This window comes from Indicator indicator, chromosome 18 (assembly GCF_027791375.1).
Source record: "Indicator indicator isolate 239-I01 chromosome 18, UM_Iind_1.1, whole genome shotgun sequence".
Classification (NCBI taxonomy): domain Eukaryota; kingdom Metazoa; phylum Chordata; class Aves; order Piciformes; family Indicatoridae; genus Indicator; species Indicator indicator.
In genome coordinates this window covers 6640559-6664002 of record NC_072027.1, presented here as the reverse complement: position 1 = coordinate 6664002, position 23444 = coordinate 6640559, and the positions used below count along the sequence as shown (strand labels likewise).

Sequence of the window (23444 nt, the reverse complement as noted above, 5' to 3'; positions counted from 1 at the left end):
TCTGCCTCTGTCTGCTACATAACCTGCTTGTTCACTGGCAAGCTGCTATTACATCCTCCTGAAGCCTTCTTCAGACCAGGCTGAACAAGTCTACCTCCCATCCCTAAGTTGAAGAGCACATGCTCAGACCACCAACTCTCTTGGTGGCTCTTCACTGAACTTTCTCCAGCTTTTCAATGCTTTTCCTTTTGGGCAGGGCCCAAAACCAAAGTTGAGCTATGGGGATGAGGCAAAAGATTGTTCAGGCAGTAGGTGGGAGAACTGTAGGAGTGTGCAGGGAACTGAAAGACGTAGATAGCGACAGTTGCAAGGAGCAGCAGGAGGGTGTCAGTGTGCATTGGGTCCTTTAACAATTAGAGAGCAGCTGAACCTGCTCTGGGGTAAAATGGCTCCTAGATGCAGGGAATCATCCAGCAATCCCCGGCCCCCCCCCCCCCCCCCAACCCCATTATGGCTGAAAGACTTAAATAGGGGCCCAGGGGAAGCAAGTAGCATTTGGCTACTTTTACTGACTCTGGAGGAAAGAGGAGATGAGGTTTGTTTTTTTCTTTATGTGGTGTGGGTGTTTGCCTGGATTTTTGGGGTTGGGTGGTGGGTTTGTTTTTTTTTGTCCCTGAAATAAGCAGTGTGGTTTAGTAGCTTCTCATAGGAGTAGCAACAGCAATTGTGGTTGGTGTTGATGTCTTATAAGGATGCTCTAAAAACACTGGAGAAGGCTTAAAAAAAAGCCTGTGGAGAAAAGGGTTTACCACAGCACATAAAGGGAGAGTGGGAGAAAAAAATAAGAGCTATCCTTATAGAAAGGAAGGTGCAACATAAATAGTGGCTTCTTTTAAAGCTTCAGTGATGAAAGTGCTTCAAGGCACCTCTTTGGCTTTGCCAGCCATGGGACAGGGAGAATTCAAAAGCTTCAACAGGGTTAGCTTCTTGGATCTCTGCAGGGAGCAGGGCTTTGGCAGAGCCTCAGCTGGGACTTGAAGGATAAGGTTAAAATGGACTCTTTGCTGGACCTAGAGGGATACCCTGACCAACCTGAGGCTGACCCAAGCAGCAGTTTCAGTGCTTGTGGTAGGATGGACCTAGTACCCATGCATGATACAGGTCTCTCCAGGATATGTATGAGTGATGTGTAATGTTGTGCTTCTCTTTCTGAGTTAAAATTGCTCAATTAATTTGGAGAAAACAGAGATGCCAGTGTTGTGACATGGGCTGGCTGTGATACTTCTGGCCTTCTTCCCAAAGGACGTCGTGACTTTCTTTGGGAGGGTGATTTTCGTGGAGTCACCTGTGACAGAATCATCAGCTGTCAAGGCTTTGCCCTGTAAATGTATCCCCTGCCACCCTCCCTTCCTAGACATGCCCTTCAACCTGATTCAGTCACAGCCGGCGAGGGGATGCTCTGGCTTTGATGATGGCTCACTAAAAAGGAAGGGGCTGCAGAAGGTGACCTGCGCTTCTCCGATGCCGCAGGCAAGACAGTGCTGCCTGCGTGCGGGCCGGGGGCAGGCGTCGCTGCGGGGCTGCCTGTTCCCGGGCTTTGGGCTCCCTCTTGTGACCGCCCGGCATACGGCCGGGAAGGCACCGGCTCCGCTGCTGCTACCAGGCTGCGGGTGATGCCCGGCTGTGGCCGGACAGGTTCATTTTGGTGAGGGACTCTAACGCCCTTATCGTGCCAGTCTTTGGGGGCAAGTCAGCTCTGATCGAATGAGGAAAAAATGCCTTCTCTTGGTCCCGCCTGACCCAGCCACAGAGCTGTTTTTTACCTGGTTTGCTTTAAGTTAGAGGTGCCTAGAGTAGAGCTGTACATGAACAGTGACAAAGTCATTCACCCTTGCAGACTCAGAAGCTGCTTGACTGTAGCATCCATCCTCTTCTCGGGATGGATGTCTCCCTTTGTATTAAGACCAGCAGCTGTTCCTGCAATGAATGGTGTTGACAGTTTGGAACGGGCAGGAGAGGAAGACATTGGCACTGAGACCTGTCCCATCAAACTGTTTCTGTCTGTGACTTGTGCCTTGGATTTCCCTCCTGGCAGTCATTGCCCCTCTCTCCTGAGACTGCTGTAGGGCCATTGTGTTCTGAAAGAGTTTCCTGTGCTCTTGTAGAGCCCTTCACCTCTCATCAAAGAGTTCAGACACAGGGCATGATCTCAGTGTGTGTCCCTTTGATATAATAGATTGAATCTAATCAATGACTTCCTTGGCCTAAGACTACTCAAACTGTTGTCTTCTCCAAGACCCTGCTCACCTATCCTGCAGACACTGGAAAATGCTTGGGAGGCAGAAGAATGGGGGGAAAATTGCCCTGAGAGGTGGAAGAATCCCTATCTCTGCAAACATTCAAGGTCAGGCTGGATGGGGCTCTGAGCAATCTGTTCTTGTTGAAGATATCCCTGCTCACTACAGGAGAGTTGGAATGGCTGACTTTTGAAGTCCCATCTAACCCAAAGAATTCTGTGATTTTATGAAATGCAGCTGACATGGGCTTTGCACCATCTGGGGAGAACTTTTCAGTTATGCTGTTGCTCAATGAAACTACCGAAGTTCAGCATCGGTGCTGGGACTCCAGGTGTGACACACTTGCTATGATTTCACTTAACACAGCTGAAGCTTGGACTGTGACAAAGGAGAAAGTCATTGCCTATCCTGCTATAGTATGACATAACCACACAGTTGGTGCAAGCCCCCTCTTCCCCGACAGGGTCTTGGAGGACCTTCCACTAATGAGGGTTTACTGCTGTGCCTTGGCGGCCTGTCTAGGTCCTGCTAATCCTCTGGAACGGTCCACGCCTTGGCGTTGTCTGCAGTACTTAGGGTGATAAACCTCCTCCTCCTGCGAGCAAATTGCAGGGCGATGGCAAGGGGAGGGTGCAGTACCAAGGATGGCCACTGGAGGCTGCCACAGGCCGGATGGTTTTGTCAGTGGTACCGACTCGGTGCCGTTCAGCTTTGGTCGCTTCTGCTACCAGATTTTGATTCTTGCTATGTTTGTTGTGTTGGGTTTTGGGGGTTTTGTTTGCTTTGTTTTGTTTGTTTTGGTGGGGTTTTTTTGTTTGTTTTGCTTTGGGGTTTTTTTGTGAAGTCCCAGCTCCTGGAGTGCAGTGATTAGGTGAGACCTAAACATCTAACTTCCTTAAATAAATAAATAAATATTTTTTTTTAAAGCTTCTCTAATATGAGGTCAAACGATGATTCAAGGAGAAGGCTGAAAAAAACTCAAACTTGTTTGAAAAATCAAGTTAGGTTGGGTTGCAGGGGGCAAACATTTCCAGTGGCCCAAATCTCAGGCCCTGTTTGATACGTGGCTCTGATAAGCCCTGGGTCATGTCGTGCAAACATTCCCCTGGGCGATCTGGAAGCCTGGCAGATGTCACAGGTGCTGAGACTATAATAAGGGCTCTGATAACAGCCCTTTTTCCTGCCTCCACAGGGCTCCACTCCTTCAGTTGTTCCAGTTGTACTGGTGTTGCTGCCTTCCTGTTGGCATCAGCCCTGCCTTGGAAGACAGATCCCCACCCCATCAGGGAGCTGAAGGGTCGTTAATGTAACAGATGCTGCGTCTTTTCTTCAGCTTTTTGGATGGAGGCAAACCCCCCCACAAATTAAAACAGAGGCTTTTGCAGCTTCATCTACCATCCCTGCCAGCATTCTGGGAGGGGAAGCAACTACTCACAGCCTGCTTTTAACATGAAAATTCAAGTCCGTGGGTATCTGCTCACTTCTCCAAAAATTTTGGATGTGATAAGTTATTGCCAGCCCTAGTTCTGTGCTCTGGGGAATGAATGGTCGGTGCCAGACTGCAAAGCACAAGGCATCAGATAGTATCACACAGAAGGACACCACTCAGCCGGTGGCAGGAGAAACCATTCACATCCCACCCACATGCACACTGCAGCCACACTTTGCAAACGGGCTGGAGGGGGAGGAGGGCGAGGTCACTGGGGAGAGCTCATCGTGGAGCTGTAGGGGGTTAGTCGTGTGTCTGGAAACCTGGTAGCAGGTAATAAAGTAGGATCTCAAGCCTGTGAGAGAAGGTAGCACCTGCTCCTCCTATTTGAGCTGGGTCTGTGGGGAGGTACTGAACCGCTGGTAGGGGGAACAGTTGGTACTTTAGCAGTGCTGAAGACTAGGAGCTTTGCAGCCCTTGGGGGCAACGCTGCAAGGAACTCTGGGGTGACCCTGCCCTGTACTAGCCACTGCTGGTGACCCTGGGACTGGTGTTTGCACTGCCAGACTTTTACTGCTGTCTTCACTGTAACAATAGCTGCATCTGGCAGGTTTTCTAAACTGAGACTCTGCTGCAGGAGCCTGCAGCAGCCACTGCAGAGCTTCCCTGGAAAACCATCAGCAGCGCAGCTGGGATGGCTCCTGAGGAGCTGTGCTGCTGTTGCTGTCACAGGAAGGATGGTAGGGTGCAGTGAGGGAAGTGATGGAGGGCCCTTACGGCTAAAAGGATCATGGTTAACGTCCTACTGTGTGCAGCTTATGTCCCGCTTCTTAATTTCATTTTTATGGTGATCTTGTGGGAAAATATATTATGGAGGAAGTGTTAATAAATTAATTATTATATAATTAATTTCCTTTTCCCTTTCTGGAAAATGGAAGTCAACATAGGACAGTACAAAGGAGAATATAAGGAGCAGGTAAAGCCATGGATACCATGGTTGGGAGAGCTATTTATGTGAGTGTACAGGCAGCACTTGAGGTGGGAAAGCTGTTTTATCAGTTAAACCCAGAGGGGAAAGCACTGGCACAGCTGCAGATACCTTACTGCTTCAGAAAATGGGAAAGTCAAATCTATTATCCACATAGATTGGAGAACCTTGATACTTCTATAAAGTTAAATTCAGTGAGCTGAGTCTCTTGTGGGGCAGTGAAGGTTAGCTGAGCCAACTTGCATGCAGTTGAAACATTTAGCTTTGACCAGTCAAACCCCAGCTTCCCTTGAAAGCAGATCCATGCTGTTGAGACAGGAGGCATGACAAAAGGTAATTAGCTATCAGTTTTAACCCCTGATCTTAGCAAATGAATAGTTCTCGGTGATGGTACTTTGTTAATGAGTGAAGTGAAAAGCACCTGAGCGTCCCTGCTGTGCCACCGCTCTGTCACTGCCTTGTTGCTGCTGGAAAGGTGATGGAAATGAGAGATCCAGAGAGGACCATGGAGATTTTTTGCTTAAAAAGAAAAAATGTGGTTTAGGAACCGATATGGGATCTATGAGAGGGTAGTTGGGGTAGAGGAGCAGCCTTGTGGTAAAGCATTGTGCCAGCAAGAGGAAAGTTGGGCTCCTTGGGGCAGACACCCTCTGTGCCCTCCCAGGTAGTAGTGACCCCAAAGTGTTTTGCTGGATTTTCTGTCTTGTAGATGAAGGTGAGTGACTGCACCAACTGCAGCACTGACACCGGGAATCAAAAGGAGAAGCCTTTCTGAAGACCAACCCTAGGTTTTTGTGGCTGTTGCCCTTCTAGCAATACAAGAAAGTTTCAGGCACTAGACAGGGGTGAAAGCAGACATGATGCTTGTGGGGAGATGGATGTCCATGGCAAACTGCTGTAGGACGTGAGTGTGGGTATGCACCTCTCTGCCCAGCTACTGCATCCCTGCAGCATGAGGCAGGGGCTGAGGAGAGGCAGGACAGCATGGACTGGTTGATACCCCTCCAGCCTTGCTCTGTTGCTTTCAGTGCAAACCTCTTGTCTTGAGAAAGCCCCATTGCACCTCTTTCACTGTGACTTAGGAACAGGAGAAACAGCACTGACCCATCAGTCAAGGAATGATTTGGGCAAATATACTTGGTGCTTAGCACTCGTAGGGCTTGAGTGACTGTTTGGACACCCTGCCCAGGGCTGTCTCTGCTAGGTAAGATAAGGTCACTCTCTGCTGTCTCCTGCCCCTGCAAAGTCGGTGCAATCCAGCCATTGCATGTCAGCTCTGGCAGAAGCTTTAGCTCCAAAGCTCCTGTCTGGCTTCCTTCCCAGCCTTTAGCACTTTGCTATAGTGCTTGTCCCATGCCCAGCCCAAGGCTCAGCCCTCTGGAAAGGCAAGGCAGAAGAGGGGTGTAAAGCTCAACTGATTCTTGTGAAAGATCAATCAGTACTGGAAACTCTGCTCCTAAGTCTTCATTTGCTGTGCTTACTGCTTAAGTAGTGCTCTTGCTGGTCTCTTGATTCGTGTTTCTTTGGAAGAAGTACTGTAACTCTTTTCATAGTTTCTGGAGTTGTGCCCTCTACTTGATTGAGTCATGCTCTGTGGATCTGTAATTACCTGTTGCTCACATATGCATTAAGGGATTTTACATGTTAATCTCACAAGAAGCACTGCTCACCTTGATGTTTTCATCTCTGGACGCAGTGTGCTGAGTTCATTGCATAGATTCAGACAAGCAGTTCTTCCCACCAGTCTCTCCCTAACTCGCCTTTATCTCTGCCCCCCAGCTGTGCAGTTGGGCTCCCAGCACTCAGCTGAGGCTTCTGGACCAGCACTAAGCTGCAGGGCTCCTGGTGCAGATGCTTTGACATCTTTTCATGCATCGGAGAGTGACGAATGGCTCTGCATTGGTGACGTGAGTTTAACTGGACAACTATTTTATAGCACCTCTAAGTTTAAAACCAGACACTGTCATATACCTTGGTCAGGGATTGCTGTCATGAGCAAGCAACAAACCATGAATTCAATGTTATCAGTGACAATAGTATCAGCTCAGTGTTGTATGGGTGCATTTCTGCTCCATACAACTGTATGTTATATTGTTTACTAGCTGCAGAACTAAACCTACCTAAATGTACTCAGTTTTGGACTATCTAAACCATTTTTTTTCAAGGGATTGTTCAGTGAAACAATGGATTAAAGAAAAAATAGTCACTTTAGGTTCCTTAAATTCTTTAAAAATAGGATTGAAAGTAGCAATGCACACACAATGCAATATTTTCATTCTGTTTATAGAAGTCAGGATTTTCAGTCTCTTGCCTGTTTCCTTCCAGCTGCATCTACCTATTACATTCAAAATGAAGCACTTCAATAACTTCTAAATAGCTTCTTCTCAACTAATTTATTGCTTGTGGGCTTGGAGATATCACTCAGATGTGATTACAAACCCACTTCTATCTGAAGCTCAAAATTTTTCAAGTGTTAGACACAATTAGACACAAATTTACTTTTTAATTTGTTACCTTTTGTTATAGAAAAGGGTTTTACAACATGCCTGTTAGGGCTAGTCACATCTGTAAGGGACTAATCAGATTTAAAAAAAGCCCACATCACTTTATCATTTTTATCTTTGAGGCAGTTTAATACACTTAACTTCTCAAAAAATGTGCTCATTTTGGTCCTGATTCAAGGAATATCCATCATTAGGACAGCAGAGGGACCCCAAAGTCACACTGGCATCAGCTGTACTTCAAGCATCTGCTTGAAATTCTCTTCCTGCTCACCTACCAAACTGGTGCTTGCAGTTTTCACTATTCACAAATGTCACATACTTGTGAAATGTTGACTGAATACAGAAAGCTGAGTAAGGAATCAGTAAGCTGTTCAAAAATATGATTCCAGAGCCATCTCATTCCCTAGGAAGCAGGATGTCTTAGAAGGTTCTACTAGAATTTGTTAAATTATTCACATTATTCTTCCTGTGCCATCCTTTGCTCTTCCAGTATGACCCAAACTAGGGGAAAACACCTGAGGAATAAAGTTTGATGCTTACCAGTGGAACTATTGGCTTGTAACTCATCAATAATGTACAAAACCCATCAAAGTGCTTGGTCATTACAGTCCCACAGCACAAGGCCTCCTACAGAACATTAAGAGTTCACTGTGCCAGTGAAGCACAAACTGAGACACAATTTGCATCTATACTAAGAAGCTTTTTAGAAATGAAGGAAAATCTCTAAAGCACTGGGAAAAAAATAGCAAAGACAGGAAAGAGGTCTTTAACCACACTATTACTATGAGAACATGCTCAGAAACATAGTTCTGGGTGTCAAGGCTGAGCTTGTTCAATGTGTTGATTCATCTGTGGATGTTTCCCTCCAATATGAAGCTATTTAAACAACTTCTCTGAGCTGCCTGTGACTCAGCCACTCATGCCCTGCTCTCTGGCTCTGTGGTCTGTGTTCAAGTAGAAGCATGGCAGATCCAACTCAAAATGCAGGGGCTGATTTTGCAGCAAGTAGTGAAGTATTGGCTCAGGTGAAGAGCTCAAAACTCCAAGTGAATATGAAAGTTGAGAGGTTTGGCTTGAGCATTGATACTGAACTATGACTTCATTGGTGCTGTAATCCAGAGTTTGACTTTCCTTCCTTTCCAGAGCAGCATTGTGGTAGTTTGTGGTAGTTCCAATCCACCACAAGCATAAACAGTGAAGAACAAGGCTCTCACTGTTAAATAACAAGTGCTTTAACACCAAGGGTGAACAGAGTCACCAAAAACCTGATGCAATAACCTTAGTGTTTTACGAACACCAAGGTAAAAATTTTCTGTGGTGTTACAGGGGAAGGAGAGGACATCACCCAGAAACAGTGACCAGACAGCACTCAAAAACAGTGACCATGCAGGCTTCACTCCAGTCCTCTTGCATGCAGGAGCTGCAGTGAACCCTGGCCCCAGCCATGGTGAAAATGCTAAGAGCTGCTCTTTTCTGATATATAAACACCTTGGGAAATGGTGTTGTGTGTGCAATTCCAACTTAAACAGTTGAAAGAAAAAAGCACTCCAACATTCAATCAAGTGCTAATGATGCACTCTGCTGTGCCCACCACCCCACCCATAGTACTCAGACAATTATGTAACTTGAGAACAAGCACCCTTTGATGTGTATCCATTATTTCTTAACAGCAAATGAATCGGTGGAAAAACTGTTTGCTAGGAGAGACATAGAAAAGAATGGTGTGGCATTGTGTGTGTCTGTGTGTGGCAAGGAAACATGCCAAGCTCTTCACAGGCTCCCGAGAACTAAATGAGCACCTGAGTGTTCAGAATATCAATACAGCATCAAAGGATCTCCAGAGATGAGCAAACTTCATAAATAAGCATAAATAATGAAGTTCAGGGATGCATGAGAAAGCTCATCAGTACAGAAATAGTTCATTTGAAATCCTCCATTATAGAATGCCAGCAGAAAAGGGCTAATGTATGAATGATGAGGTTGAGGCCCTATGTAATTTTGGGGGGATCTGAAAGATAACAGCAGTGTGGGGGATTTGGCATGGGTACAGCTGGTTTGGGAAATACAGGTCTAAGATGGACAGTGTGGTCCAGCGCACAAAGCCAGGAGAGTCAAATTTAGCACTGCAAACGTCAGAGCCATTTATCATTGTCTGGGAAAACCTAGCCCCATCAAATTGCTCATTTCTTGCCATTCAGTTCTTCCAGACCTTGAATCTTGATTCTAAACTAAAATATGTCTTGGTTAATGAGGACCCCTTTCAAAGCAGATGACAGTACACTATTCTGGTATCTTATGGGTCTTTCAAGATATTGCTAATATTACTTACACAAGAAACTCCTAACATTGGAAAGGTGTACCTTGTCTTCTCCAGTGTTTTTCTCTTCTAGTTCTGTTATTCTCTCCCTCACCATTTTGTTTTCACTGAAATCTTGATCATCAGCCACCCTACACGAGGGGCAGTGGTTGCCTATGTAAATACTGACTAGCACCAGCAACCACTGCTGCAATGTTGATAACAAAATGCAGGGTTCTGCCCCCTGACAACTCTTCATTCAGCATTTCTTGTTTCAAGCAGCTTTAGGGAGCCAGAACTGTGCATTTTTCTTGACCTTCTGAAATGCAGTTTTTAACCTAGGCTTCATCTTATTGGTAGAAAGTGATCAGCACTTCTCACATCAGTCTTGGCTGCATCCTGAATAGACAGAGTGGAAAATCGTCTTAAACCCTTTGGCATCCACTTGCTGTCAGTTGAATGTCAAATCAGGAATAAAAATTGGCAACTAGCTGTAGACTTCACAGTCATGCAGCAGGATTTGTGGAGCTGAATTTGCAGTTCAGTTCTTGGCTTCAGCTGTCACTCCATGTAGCTCCAGTGATGAGCATTCATGCCACAGTGAGGCATTGGGGTTGTCAGATATCCAGAGTTTACAGAAATAACTTCATTTTTAAATGGACTGTTTCTTTTGGTATGAATAATCAGACAGAACAGTATACAAAATACTTGACATGTACTGGGCTCCCAGTACAGTCTCTGACACACGAAAATATTTGGAGTATTTCAGACTCCATTTAATGCTTCTCCAGACTTTCCTAGAACAGTAAATTGAGCTCTGTAATTAAGCCACAAATTCCCTCTCTTTCATTATGCTTTAATCCTATTTTGTAACAAAGCTTGTGAAAGCCACTGATGAAATACTTCTCAGGGACCTCAATATAATCTAAAAGAACACAAAATGTTAACAGGAATCAGGCTTTGAACTTTGATGGCTATTTCTAAGGCTTAGTCACACTTTGGAAATACGAGTAGGTCAAAAATGCCCTCCCTATCAAAAAGGAGAAAGAAAAAATTAAGCAGAGGTGTTTTCCTCTGAACTTCTGAGCAACAAATACACTATTATTTGGGCTAAGCAGAAAAGCAGCCATTTATCCTTGCAATTATACTAAATTCTGGTAGTTTGGCACATAATCATTGTATGTATAGCCCAGAGGAGTCATATAGTACAAACACAAGAGCTGCGCTGCTTTGGCCAAAGTTCCACCCAGCAGTGGTTAAAGGGAAGTGCGCAGGCTTGGCCACTGTGTATGCCCTGCTTATCTTCCTGAACACCTGCAGTTCCTGTACTGAGGATATTAGAGTCATAGAATCAGTCAGGCTTGGAAGGGACCACAAGGATCATCTAGTTCCAACCCCCCCTACCATGGGCAGGGACACCTCACACTAGGTATTAGACCTTCCTATCCCCCTTAGTGCATCTGACTATGGACTTGTTCATGAAGTTGTCTTAATTCCTCTCATATATTCCAGTTCAGCTTATAAAATACTTGAAAGGGGAGCATGCATCTATTTCAGATCAGCAAATATTTTGGAATTCTGGAATGAAACCCCAGTGTCACTGAGATAAAACAAAACAAAAAAGCTTTGGATTTTTTAAATCATGTTCCTTTTATAAAGCAAAAGAAAAGCATATTGCAGAAAAACTTTTGTTTGTATGCCAGCTTTCAGCAAAAAGATACAGACGTGTTTAAACACATTCCATTCATTCTGCTGTCTCTGCCTGGCCAGTTTAAACTCTACAGGTGATTCTAGTGCAATGCTTTGGCTTCGTTCACTTGTTCAAACTGAAAGGTATTCTATACCAATATTGGCATATTGCCATTTATCAGTTCTCTATTCCAGTATCCATGTTCTTGCAGCCTTTCTAGGTAAAGGATCACTGCTCTTATGTAGGGGACTGTACCTGCACTGCATGTACATGTGTGAGTTAGCCTTCTAGTTCAAAAACCAGCTCTAGGAGACAAAACCTCAGAAATTCATCCTCAATCCCAAAAGATTTTTATGCATCAGGTTTCTGATTTACTAGCCTAAAACACAGCTTGGGTTGGCACTCCACCAGAAAGAACAGTGGATAAGAAACTGTATATTTTCTGACAAGCCACTGAGCTGGAGCCTAATGTGCTCATCCTAACAGCTCATTTGTGTCTGCTGTCCTGACATGCTGACATTTGCTGTCAAGGTTCCTTTCCTGGGCAGCCAGGCGCTTCGTTATTCGACACCGCTGCCCTGATCTGCAGAGGCACACACCAGGCTCTCATTTAACTACTAATGCAAGGCTGGTATCTCTGGAATCCAAAGAAACACCCCCAAACCCTCCTGAATTAAGATTAGCAACAGCTTCTCTGCTATGGAAACTAGGCAACGAAGACAGCACAGGACACAAATTATGAAAAAAAAAAAAGGTATTTATTATTTACACAGCTGCTATAGTTCCTTAAGAACAATATATACCATTTTCCTTTGAAAGGGTCAGATTTCTTTCAAATACATGAACTGCATAATGCACAAGTGTTGGTAATGCCAAACAGCAGTCACATCACACTCCTATAGTGCAGGCATAAGCAGCGCAAGTAAATGATACTTTTAAGAACAGTATGGCTGAATGTTGTATTTAAACACAGTGTTTGCACTTCGACAAGGTTTAGCTAGAAGAGAACAAGGGTTTTGATCATGCTTTGTTAGGAATCAGACTCTCCCATCTTAGGTTTAAACTTCTTTATCTGACATAGGAGAATTTTTCAGGCAGACTGCTTTTCACTTACCAAACAAGAGTGGGTTTCTCTCCTGCAAACTTCAATCTTTTGTTTTCCAGTAAACACTGCTTTATAGTACAAGTTCACATATTGGGGTAAATCAGCCACAGAGGTGGTACTTTCCCATCTTACTGTCTTGCACAGAGAAACACTGACATACTAATACATACCAAACTTAGACAACTTGTAATTTATAGACTTAAATACTGGAATGGGAAAGGGAGATTGTTTCTAAAGATGGAGGGAATAGAGGACTTACACAATTCATACACTGCTGAGGATGGCTCCTTTCTCAACTTTTTTGGTCTAAATACCTTTTTTTTTCTAGTTTTAGAATGGTTTTGGTCTTTAATGGTTATGGTTGTACTTCAGCAGCAAAGGAGAGGAAAGTATTTTAAGTAGTAACACCAGACCTGAATGCAAGAAAAAGTAACTGACTTGTTTCTCCCACTTTGAGCTTATTGCTGTGATATTTAAAAAACCCCACAACCAACCAACTGGAAGACCAAGTAGAGCAGTCGTTCTGGCATTGGATCCAGTGTCCAGCACTATTATACTCTAGCACAAAAGCAAGGAAAAGTCCAATGATCTTAGTTATGTCCCCTTCAATTCAGTGCCACACAATTTCATTAGTGTTATTGTCCTTGCTTCTTTGAAAGATACCTGAAAGAACAAAGGGACAGTTGTTTGCAAGGAAGAGGTAGGCACAAATATAGCTATCACCTTTCATAAACTCAGAGCATGAATCTGATTTCTTTTCTCACTAGCAATCCCCTTCTTGATAATCCAAAATTAGAAATGTGATCAATACTACATATGATTTTATTTTATTTCAATACTATTCAATTCCATGGAAGATCCTCTTACAGTAATTCAAAGCTGGATTTTCAGTAAGGCTCTACTAGGCTTTTTAAACAAAAAGGAGGAAGGAAATGCAAGCATGCTATATTCCAAGAAGTTAAACATTATATCTGTTGGAAGAGCAGCTATTATAACCTTTAAGATAAAAAGGCCCATTAGATATGGCACTCCTTCAAATAAATTCAAGACTTTAATGAGCAGTCATCCAGCATAACCTAAGAAGAACAGCCCTCCAAAGCTACTTTAGAGACTGAGTTATTCTAAAATGTTTGCTTTCTTATCTCACAGTTCTCTTACTGCTATAGCTGGAGCAATCTGGCTATGTAGTGACAATGAAGCCTTTGGAAATACTGCAGAAAAAACTCTAACCAATTTAACTGACAGTGTGAAAAAGCCAGTGAACGTCACTGCTTTTAAAGTTCTAGTATTTGACTTTCTGTTCTAATCAGAAACAAGAAAGAAAATTGCATCGGGTTTGCAAGCTGTTCTTTCAAGCAAAGAATGTTTTCAAATAGCATATTGCATGTTTTTTTCCATGTATTGAAACTTCAGGCTGTTGCATAAAAACATTAAGAAGAATTTTACCCAAACACTTCATCTAATCATTCTCTGGCAAGAATTAGGATGGTAAGTGGTGCCCTAAGCATTTGGAAAACTCTTGTTCATAACACAGCAGCTTACATTTCAGAGCTGACAAATACTGAACACCACACAACCTGGGTATAGCACCTGAGAACCACACTGTAACACTTCAAATCTCTCAAGTATCACAGTATATCAGAGGTTGGAAGACACCTCAAGAGATCATCAGGTCCAACGCCCCTGCCAGAGCAGGATCACTAAGGATAGTCTGCACAGGAATGCATCCAGGTGGGTTTTGAAAGTCTCCAGAGAAGGAGACTCCACAACCCCCCTGGGGAGCCTGCTCCAATGCTCTGTCACCCTCACTGGAAAGAAGTTTTTCCTCATGTTGAGCTGAAATCTTCTATGTTCAAGTTTGAACCCATTGTTCCTTGTCTTATCACTGTGAACCATCAAAAAGAGCCTGACCCCCTCCACTTGATTGACACCCACCCCTCAGATATTTATAGACATTGATGAGATCCCCTCTCAGTCTTCTCAAGACTAAATAACCCCAGAGATCTCAGCCTCTCTTCATAGGGGAGATGCTCAAGTCCCCTATCATCCTTGTAGCTCTTCGTTGGGATTCTCTCCAGCAGGTCTCTCTCTCTTGAACTGGGGAGCCCAAAACTGGACACAGTATTCCAGGTGTGGTCTCACCAGGGCAGAGTAGAGAGGTAGAACTTCCCTAGACCTGCTGGAAGTAACTGCCCCAAAAGCTGCCCTGTAACAAAGGACTTGAGATCTCAACTGACAGTGAAACTTTCTAATAGTGGAGGAAGCAAGAGATTTCCAGGAACCAGGTTCCTTCAAACATTCTTTCCCTTTAGGAAGCATAATTGCTTCACTGAAAACAACTGGCAGTCCTGAATACTGGAGAAGTAAGAAATAAAATAAAATAAAATCCATTCTGTCAAAATCTTATTTCAGGGCAGCAGCCCAAACACTATAGCTTTATTAAAGTTCTACTCAAACTAAACAACCTTTATAACTGCGAGTAATGTCAAAGTTCAGCTCAGTTGTTTCCAGCCCTTGTACGTACAACCTCGAGCAAAACACAGTGGGTCAGGGACAGAAGGAAGAAACAATTTAGACTTTGTTCTTACCTTTCCCAATGTTTGTGATTCAGCTCCAAAAAGTCATCTAATTTAGCTATTTCTTTGAGGTACTGAGTGAGCTTTAGAAGCTCCTTGTCTTTATCCCGATTTAAATGTGCTTTCATAAAAGGCCTTATCTATACAAAATAAACAAACTGAGTATAACCATTTGCTCAAAGAAAAATGCTTCTGATTCTCTATTATATACCACCCAACTAAAATGTGTTTTCAGTACTATGCTAAGGTATAACCTCTTTTAGGTAAGAGGGAGCAAAACCTTTTCCATCAGTGAACACATCCAATCTGTCTTGTAATTCATGCAAAGTGGACTGTAAGGTTTTTGCTGTGCAAGCCCACCATAAGAAAGCTGGTTTTTCTTAAACTTCTTTAAGCCTTCCCCTCTTCTTCAGACAGAATAATACAATCTGGAATGGACTGCCTTGTCTTCTAGTATGATTTGATAGATGTTTTTGCAGGAGACATGAGGGGTTTCCAGCTTTGCTTTATGAGTTATGTGGAACCAATTTTTTTTTTCAACAAAGAGCATTTAACTACAGTCATAGCTTCTGTGACAAGAGATGTCAAAAGTAAAGCTTATCTGACAACTGCTTTAAGCTTGGAATACATTATACTTGTACCATGTTCTAGTGATTCACCATCCTTGTCTGCAGCTCAGTTAACATCTTGATGAACGCTTTTCAAACCTGAGCTAGAGGGAGCTCTATGAATAATCCTTTCCCTGTGAAATTTCTGCTCTTCCTGGTTTTCCTAATGCTGTACAGTTTCAATTAACATCATCTTGCTAGATCTCATCAATTGCTACCTTCAAATCATGGAATCTTTCAAAGAAACATCATCTTGGATTTCTGCATCTGAAAACAATTACTTTTGCTTTTTCAAATAAATTTATGAGGGTTCTTTTAGTACCATCCTGTTGTCCCCTTATGTAAGTTAAACATTAAGTTTTGTTCTCCTTTTTTAGGACCAGCACTGGTAACAGCATGAACTAGTTGACAGTTTTACAAAACAAAATGTTTGCAGTCAAAATGGCTTGAGGTATTAATTATTTCCCAAAACAGAATTCTTGCTATTATACTGGCTTACTGACACTTGTTGTTTTCTGAATAACACCACTCTTGAGATCAAACATCACGTATTTTAATGGTGCCTGTCTGCAATGCCCAGCTCAATTACGGCTCAGAGGTACAATTTAAGCAGAAATCATGATTTCATTGATTTTTGGTAATAACCTAAAACCTCACTTAACAGTGAAACGGTTTATTTAATACTATTATAAAGGAAATGTTAGTTCAGAAAAATGGCAATCTAAATAAAATATAATAAAATCTGTATCTTTGCTAGTTCACACTAGCTTTTCTTTATCATACAGCAAAGTACTACTTGAAGTACAACAAAAAGTAGTCATAAATGAAAATTCCATTTCAAAGTACCTTGAGTCCGTTCTGTGGATTCATGAGGAAGTTTCGGCCAATATCATCAAACATTATAGTATTTTTTTTGCTGTAATACTCTGAAAACTTTCCCCAGATAACACCAAGAGGTTTTACCTGCAAAAATAACACATTCAAGGTATCTGGGGTAAATGAGATCATATACAGGAGACAAAAAGAGTAGTCTATAGGAACTTGAGTCCAAGCTCAAATAAAAAACACTTGTATTCTTTTGCTGAAAACTCAGCATGTTTGGGGGATTTAATCAAGGAAAGGATATGAGGAGGCTGAGGGGAGACCTTATTGCTCTCTACAACTACCTGAAGGGAGGCTGCAGTGAGGAAGGAGCCAGCCTCTTCTCCTTGATGGCAAGCAACAGGACTAGAGAAAATGGTCACAAGCTGCACCAGAAGAGGTTCAGGCTGGATATTAGGAAATATTTCTTCGCAGAAAGGGTTCCCAAACATTGGAATGGTCTGCTCAGGGCAGTGGTGGAGTCACCATCTCTGGGGGTATTCAAGTAGCTGTGGACCTTGCACATGGGGACATGGCTTAGTGTTGACCCTTCAGTACTGGGTTAAAGGTTGGACTGGATAATCTTTGAGGTCTCTTCCAACTAGATATATTCTGTGATTAAATATCCCCATGACTCAAGAATATTCTTTGCTTGGTACTAAATTTTCTTGCAACTGTTATTTATTATTTGATTTGAGAGCAGTGTTATCAAAACGTACTACTCAAAAATAGATAGAGAATTTCAGTAGGAAAAAATAAATCTATGCTTCCAAGATTCTTACACTTTTCTTGCATGGAAGCTCCAGCACAACTTTATTTTTGAATATTTCCAGGGGGCATGATAACATGTCAGTTGACTGTAGAAAAAGATCAAAGAAAAATAGGTGCTTACATCTATCAGTCCTCTTCTAGGTGTGTGCACTGTTATCATGGCAGCACTGTCCAACATGAAAGTTATCTTGTAGTTTGCATTGGTACTCACTCCGAGCTCCTGCATCACAAAGATTTATTACTAAAGCTTCCACTCGTGACAGTTTTACTGCTGTACAACTAGAACCACAATTATAATACATTGTTTATCAAAGGTTGAGCTGCTGAGAATTACCAGAGACAGGAAGAACTGAGGGGGGTTAATTTATTTTTACCCAATGAGAATCATAAAAGTACACCATTCTGCCAACAGAAAAAAAAAAAAAAGCATGGTAGGAATTTATTTTCTCAGTGTTTACTACCTGAAACTAATGTCAGCATAAAATCAAAGCAACTCTGCAGAAAAGGCAAAACACAGAGGTCTTGCTCCATACCTTCATGCATAATCTTTCAGTAGTCCTACATGCCTTAATTCTATTCAGTATCTATAGCAAGGATAGCAACTGGGTCCTGCCTGCTACTTGTGCCTTCCAGTGAGTTGCAACAAATCACTGCCCAGTAAAAAATGAAACCTAAATCAACAGTTCATAGTTGCAGCTTCTTCTTACACATGTCCAAGAGAGACAGTTAGTCAGAAATGTGTCAGTTTGCACTCTAAAGGTTTGATAACTTCTGAAATAAAGACTTGAAGGAAAACATAGTTTTCGGAAATAAAAACTTTGACTAGATGAGAGCTTCAGTTCCATTTCAAATCCTTTCTAAAGCTGCAAAATCTGCTGCCATGTCCTAACATAGATATTGCTGACTACTTTTGGCGTGTGCAACAGCAGTAATATGCAAAGCTTGCATAACAAGGAGAAGCTGTCCACTGCAATAGCTCTTTTGCAAATGTCCAGCTGCCACGGAACTGATTTGCTTTTATATGTAAAAGTCTATCTTGCAAGTGAAGAGCCTACTTGGGTGAATGTTCTGTTGCACTGCAAAAACTAGCTGTTCTAGACTGAATTCCAGGCATAAATACATGGTAAATGAGAGATTAAACTTGGTTATCTGATACTCCCTTCTTAATGCTGCTCCTGCTTTGTAGCTTAAAACAAAAACCTTTATGCAAATTATATACTTCTATTGGTAAGCACTCCTGGTGTTGTCAGTTTAGGGAGAAACAGCAGTTGGCCTCTAGTGGTGGGAATCAAAACTGATCAAGATCCCAGAGTAGGCATAGAAAGGCTGTAATTCATTAACATATGAAAGGATGGAAATGTGACTTACTAAATGTAGAAAGGTGACCAGGGCAGGGGAACCAGCACAGTTTTGAACTACGCTTTGCAATAAGGTTAGTCCTAGAACTACACTGACAGACACAACATGTAACACTGCCACAAGAAGGGCAATGTTTGCAGAGCTCAGTACTGATTTTACTTGCACTAACTCCACTTCATAGTTCTGATGAAAGGTTCTCGTTTCTGAGATCACTCTGACACATTTTTGTTTGCTTAGAAGAATTATAGTAATTTATTATTTTGAGCAAGAGAAGACCAGAAAATGTGTTTTGCTCTGTTAAAACCTGAAAAAATGTCGAGTAAAAATGTTTAAATTTGGAAAAATTTTCCCAGAAAAGGGAACAAGCTTTGATTTACAAGCACAAACACCAACCCACCAACCACAAATACAGCAATTCTTAGTAAGCTCATTAGATTTACAGCTAAGCCTGACTGTAAATATGTTTACCACCAAGTCAGCTGTGCAAAACTGGCTAGTTGCCCAATTTAGGTACGGAAGAGACTAGGATTGAAAGAAGAGCTCTTACGGATGTTTTAACAAGGCAGAGGAAGCAACTGAATCACACAGCTGCATGAGGTACAAGATAAATATGAAAAGAGCTTCCTCTTGATAACCTACTCCAGCCTGCCACATCTGTTTGCTCCTTTAAAAAAAAAGTATTACACTTAAAGACTAGGACTCTATAATTAGAGTAAGATGAAAGCAACTGTGAAGGCTGCGTGACTAATCCAAGTTTCAGCAGGTACTGACTTGTGTTTAGTTCTGCTAAATTTAGCACCTACTGCTGATAGTTTGTGTGGAATGCTAATATTAGATTTAATCTAGTTTTGTGACAGAGATAATTTAAAGTGACAAGGAAGGTTAAAAAACCTCATGCTTTGATTCATACAACCTCCCCAGCTGCTAACCCTCTCTCTAACAGTGAGCATGAGTTCAGCTCTATGAACAGCTACTCAAGACTCGAAACAAATTACACGTTTTTCAGAACAACTTACTTTCATTTTAGCTTCAATCCACTTCATATTAGTAGCAGCTGGAACAAAAGGGAGAAAACAGAAATACTTGAATCAGAATAAATCACTGCCAGGCAAAAAAAGAAACAAGCCAAGAATTTAACATATCAAATTTAATTTTAGAAAGATCCATCCTTGATACAGCTTTTATGGCTCACTGCCTTGAAGACAGTCTTCCCTCAAGAAAGTTTATTTTTATTTAGAAAAGCTTACTTTTGAAATGAACAGCTAGATAAAGCACTGCATGCATTTATAACATTTTCTAGATCAGCTGCTACTGAACTACAGTCTGCAGGGCCATAAGAAGTGTGCTTTGAGTAACCATACTGCCTGTTCTGGATTTTCTCCTGGAAGCAATGATACAAACACATCAGACCTGAAAAGGGCAACCTGCATTGCCCACTGATGGAAGAAAATGTAGAAACATTGTTCCAGCCTATGAAAATGCAATTTTGTAATACAAGTCTAATGTGGTTTAAAGCCTACGTTGGCTAAAGTCTATTCTGCAGCTGTTGGACAGGAAGTGAAACAGCATGCAAAGGCAAATAACCAACCATCTCTGCAGACAGAAGAGTTTGGTTCATTTGGCAGTTCACCACATATTGTCTGGATCGGATTATTTGTAAAGATGGCTATCAAAGGGTGTTTGAATGTTGATTATACAATTTTGTTACTTCAGGCACTGGTTTGTTTGTACAAAGTGACATTCAGTAAAGTGATGTTGAGCTTTACACTATGATTAGACCCATTCGTGTGAGCAGCATGTTGTGATTTTTCACCTAAGAATAATGTGAACATTCCTGCTCAATATATTACAGCTAAGCACTCATGTGTTGTTTTAGATCTCCTGATTCACACTAAAATGCAGTATAGAAAACTCCCATCTGGAGTCTCTGCTCGCAAAACCAATTTACAATAAAGTCTTATGCATTGGATACAAAACTTACACCAAATTACAATATCATAATCCTCATATGCAGATGTCAGGAATTCATGAAGGTATGGCCTCATCAGTTCCACTCCAGTTTCAGCACAGGATCTGTGGTCTAAAAATAACAGAAACGATTAATTGTAAAGTTTAAGTTAAGTTGCTAAAGTTCAGCCTGACTTTCTTACCCATCCAGAGACATGAGGAGCTTCGTGAGGGGAGTATTGGGACACTTTGAAATCATGAATGAATTCATATCAAACTACCATTCCCATTTTTAAAGGTGGAGAGAAGCAGCATAGTGATTATTTATCTGTTGATCCGTACAGGTATTTGAGGACTTAACTAATTAAACCAGAGATCTGTGGGTCTTAGTACCTTTGAAGAGTTAGACCAAATAGTCTATCTGAACACCTTAGCAAATTTCTAACAGCCCAGATATGAAAAAGATTCCTTCAAACCTAGCCCAGTTAATTTTGCGAGCATACATCAAGCTTAATTCAGGCACACAAATTTTGCCTGCTCAAATTAGAAATTTTCTGTGAAATTCTGCTAGCAGAAGAACCCTAAATAAAAATTTTAGACTCAGTAAGAGGTTGAATTTTGATCTGATTGTAAACAAATCTCATCAAAAGGGAAAGCTAAGGAAAAGGAGTAAGGCAAGCTATGATTTACTGCTTATAGTTAAGCTGCTATGACACACCGACATCCCAGAAAATTAAGTCAGAAGGAAAATTCTGGCTTCCAAAAAAACCAGTCTGAGAGAATTTTCAAGTAAAACATGTTTTTGAGAATGTTTAGTAACAATCTGGAAATAAAATTTGAAGCTGCTCTCTCATGCCCTCTAGAAGTGGAGTCAGTCAGATATGGACCAAGATTGTTATTTTACATTATCTTGCCCTGGTGCCATCTTGTCCAAGATACAAGTTGGTAAAGAGAAAGATTATTTGGATAGAATACTAAATTGTTCCTTTTGATGTCTCCTTGCAGAAAGCTGAACTAAGATCAACAATACACAACTCTTAAAAAACCAAAAAAAAACCAACACACAACCCCAATGCTTTTTTAAATTATGAGCAGAAGACCCCAAGATGTTACAAAGCAGAATTTACATAGCACAACATATACCAAAGTTACAGACGTAGATTTGCCATCCAAAAATCAAGAAAGATAAACTGGCAAGTAAAAAGAACTCTTAAACAAACCCCACAAGTTGCATGAAATCTCACCAAATAGTGTATAATCAACATCCAACACTAGTAGCTTTTTTCCTTCTCTAGGAGGATTCAGAATTTCCACTTTGTATTCTTTAACTCTGCGGGAAATTTTTAGTAGATTTTCTTCCCTAATGGAAAAGTGCAAGAAGTTAGTGACAATGCATAATGTGCATTCAGTAACAAGACTGGCTTTTAATAGCTACAACTTCGAACCTGTTTTCTACTTCCACAACTTCTTCTTCAATATCAAAGTCATTGACAACATCATCATTATCAGGAGGTGGTCCAAGGACATCTTCCTAGAGGAATAATAAGAAAAGATAACCAGGATCACTGAAGGAAAACAACAATGGGTGTTGTTTCTGTTCCTGCATGTTACAGAAAAACAAAATACTACTTAACCAAAGTGATTTCACTTAATCAGTGGAAAGAATTACTGAAGTATACTAAAGGCTGTTCAGTTTTGAGAAGTCAGTGAACATCATAGTAATAGGTTTGTACTTTAAGCTCAGAATGACACGAGTTGAATGACTACACTGCTACCAGAGTTCAGAAAAATTTGCTTTACCTAGGAAAATAAATACCAACAGAAATCTTCTGTATTATCATCTTTCAGACGATTACTGGAATATTAAAAATTTAAAATCATAAGGAGGAGACACATACATAAGCACTTTTCCTGTTTAAGCTAACAAACAAGTAAAATACTTACCAAACTCTCTTCACGAGTGCCCATCATCATAATTTTAGTATTTGGTTTCAACTTGAGAGCTCCAAGCTTAACATCATCATCTGCAGGTTTGCCTATAATGTGAGCAGATGGTTATTTTTATTACTAGGGTAGTGACATTTTAGAAATTTGTCAACACATTTCATGCTTGATTGAGACAAGCTACCCATCAAACACCAGAATATCTCAAACTGTATCCCTATACAGACACATCACTTGTCTGGCTAGCAGCAATTTAATTTTTTAACCTACCTTTGTTGCACTTCGATGTCAGCCATTAAATGTATCAATAATAAACAATACCCAGTGATGTGTAACATTCCTATGTTCATTCAAAAGCTAGATCTGGGAGGTAGATGGCCTGTTAGTAAACACATCCTGGCTAGGTTTAGAGGGTGTTTGTCCTTAAAACATCTCAGGCACATCCACAACAAACAATTAATATGAACAGTTACCCTTCATTTTAAGTCCAAGTAGTTTTTGACGCTCTGGTAGCACTCCTGTAAGGCCTTTAAGGGACTGCTTCAGATCCAACACCGTGTCTTCTTCTGATAGTGAGGTTATTGTATACTCCTGTCCACCCCATTTTATTATGAGAGAGAGAGACATCCTTGACGCATATGTTCAGTATTGTTTTCTGAAAAATATTCTGCAGGAGGAAGATACAATGGTCAAGTAAGGCAGAAATAGGAGAATTGCTCTTTCCAGATGACAAACCATACAGCCTGTTCAAAGTGGCTTTGATTTATTTGATTGTACACCAAAGAACTGTTTGTTTTGCGTGAGCAGATGATAAATGTGTTGATAAAACGTTGAAACTGTAAGGGAGAAAGAATAGCACTAAAACTGGGGCTCCGAGTTCCACTTCAGTGTATTTAGCAATGTCACAGTCACTGTTTGCTCCAGCATATGCTCATTTGCTGTGTTCTGTGCAGGTACAGCCTGTTCACTGCACAACCAGCACCCAAGCAGAGTACTGCAGTATCATAAAAGTCATTTCAAAGCTCAGAAATGTCCTCTGCAATAATTACGCAACCAAACCAGCCATGGGGATATCTTTACACATACAACAACAAAACAGCAGACATGAAATACCTGAAATATAGATTAA

The 23444-nt window shown here is 41.5% G+C and overlaps 1 protein-coding gene across 1 annotated transcript; it reads right to left on the bottom strand.

Moving 5' to 3' along the window:
• Nucleotides 1-11926: 11926 nt before the first annotated feature.
• UBLCP1 (ubiquitin like domain containing CTD phosphatase 1) lies at nt 11927-22942 on the bottom strand. The gene is made up of 10 exons (XM_054389086.1): nt 22789-22942; nt 22316-22407; nt 21817-21902; nt 21616-21731; nt 20406-20504; nt 19441-19478; nt 17187-17285; nt 16280-16396; nt 14838-14965; nt 11927-12912 (listed from the first exon to the last, which is right to left on the bottom strand). The coding sequence occupies exons 1-10, from the start codon at nt 22940-22942 to the stop codon at nt 12885-12887; spliced, it is 957 nt and encodes a 318-aa protein (XP_054245061.1). The 3' UTR covers nt 11927-12884.
• Between the last annotated feature and the right edge of the window lie 502 nt (nt 22943-23444).

What these genes read in the sequence shown, in the direction of transcription:
- UBLCP1 (XM_054389086.1), bottom strand. Translation starts at nt 22,942, where the DNA reads ATGTCTCTCTCTCTCATAATAAAATGGGGTGGACAGGAGTATACAATA. An exon ending in GTTGTGGAAGTAGAAAACAG is followed by an intron (nt 21,732 to 21,816) that starts GTTCGAAGTTGT and finishes CTTTTCCATTAG; the next exon opens with GGAAGAAAATCTACTAAAAA. An exon ending in CTAGAAGAGGACTGATAGAT is followed by an intron (nt 16,397 to 17,186) that starts GTAAGCACCTAT and finishes TTATTTTTGCAG; the next exon opens with GTAAAACCTCTTGGTGTTAT.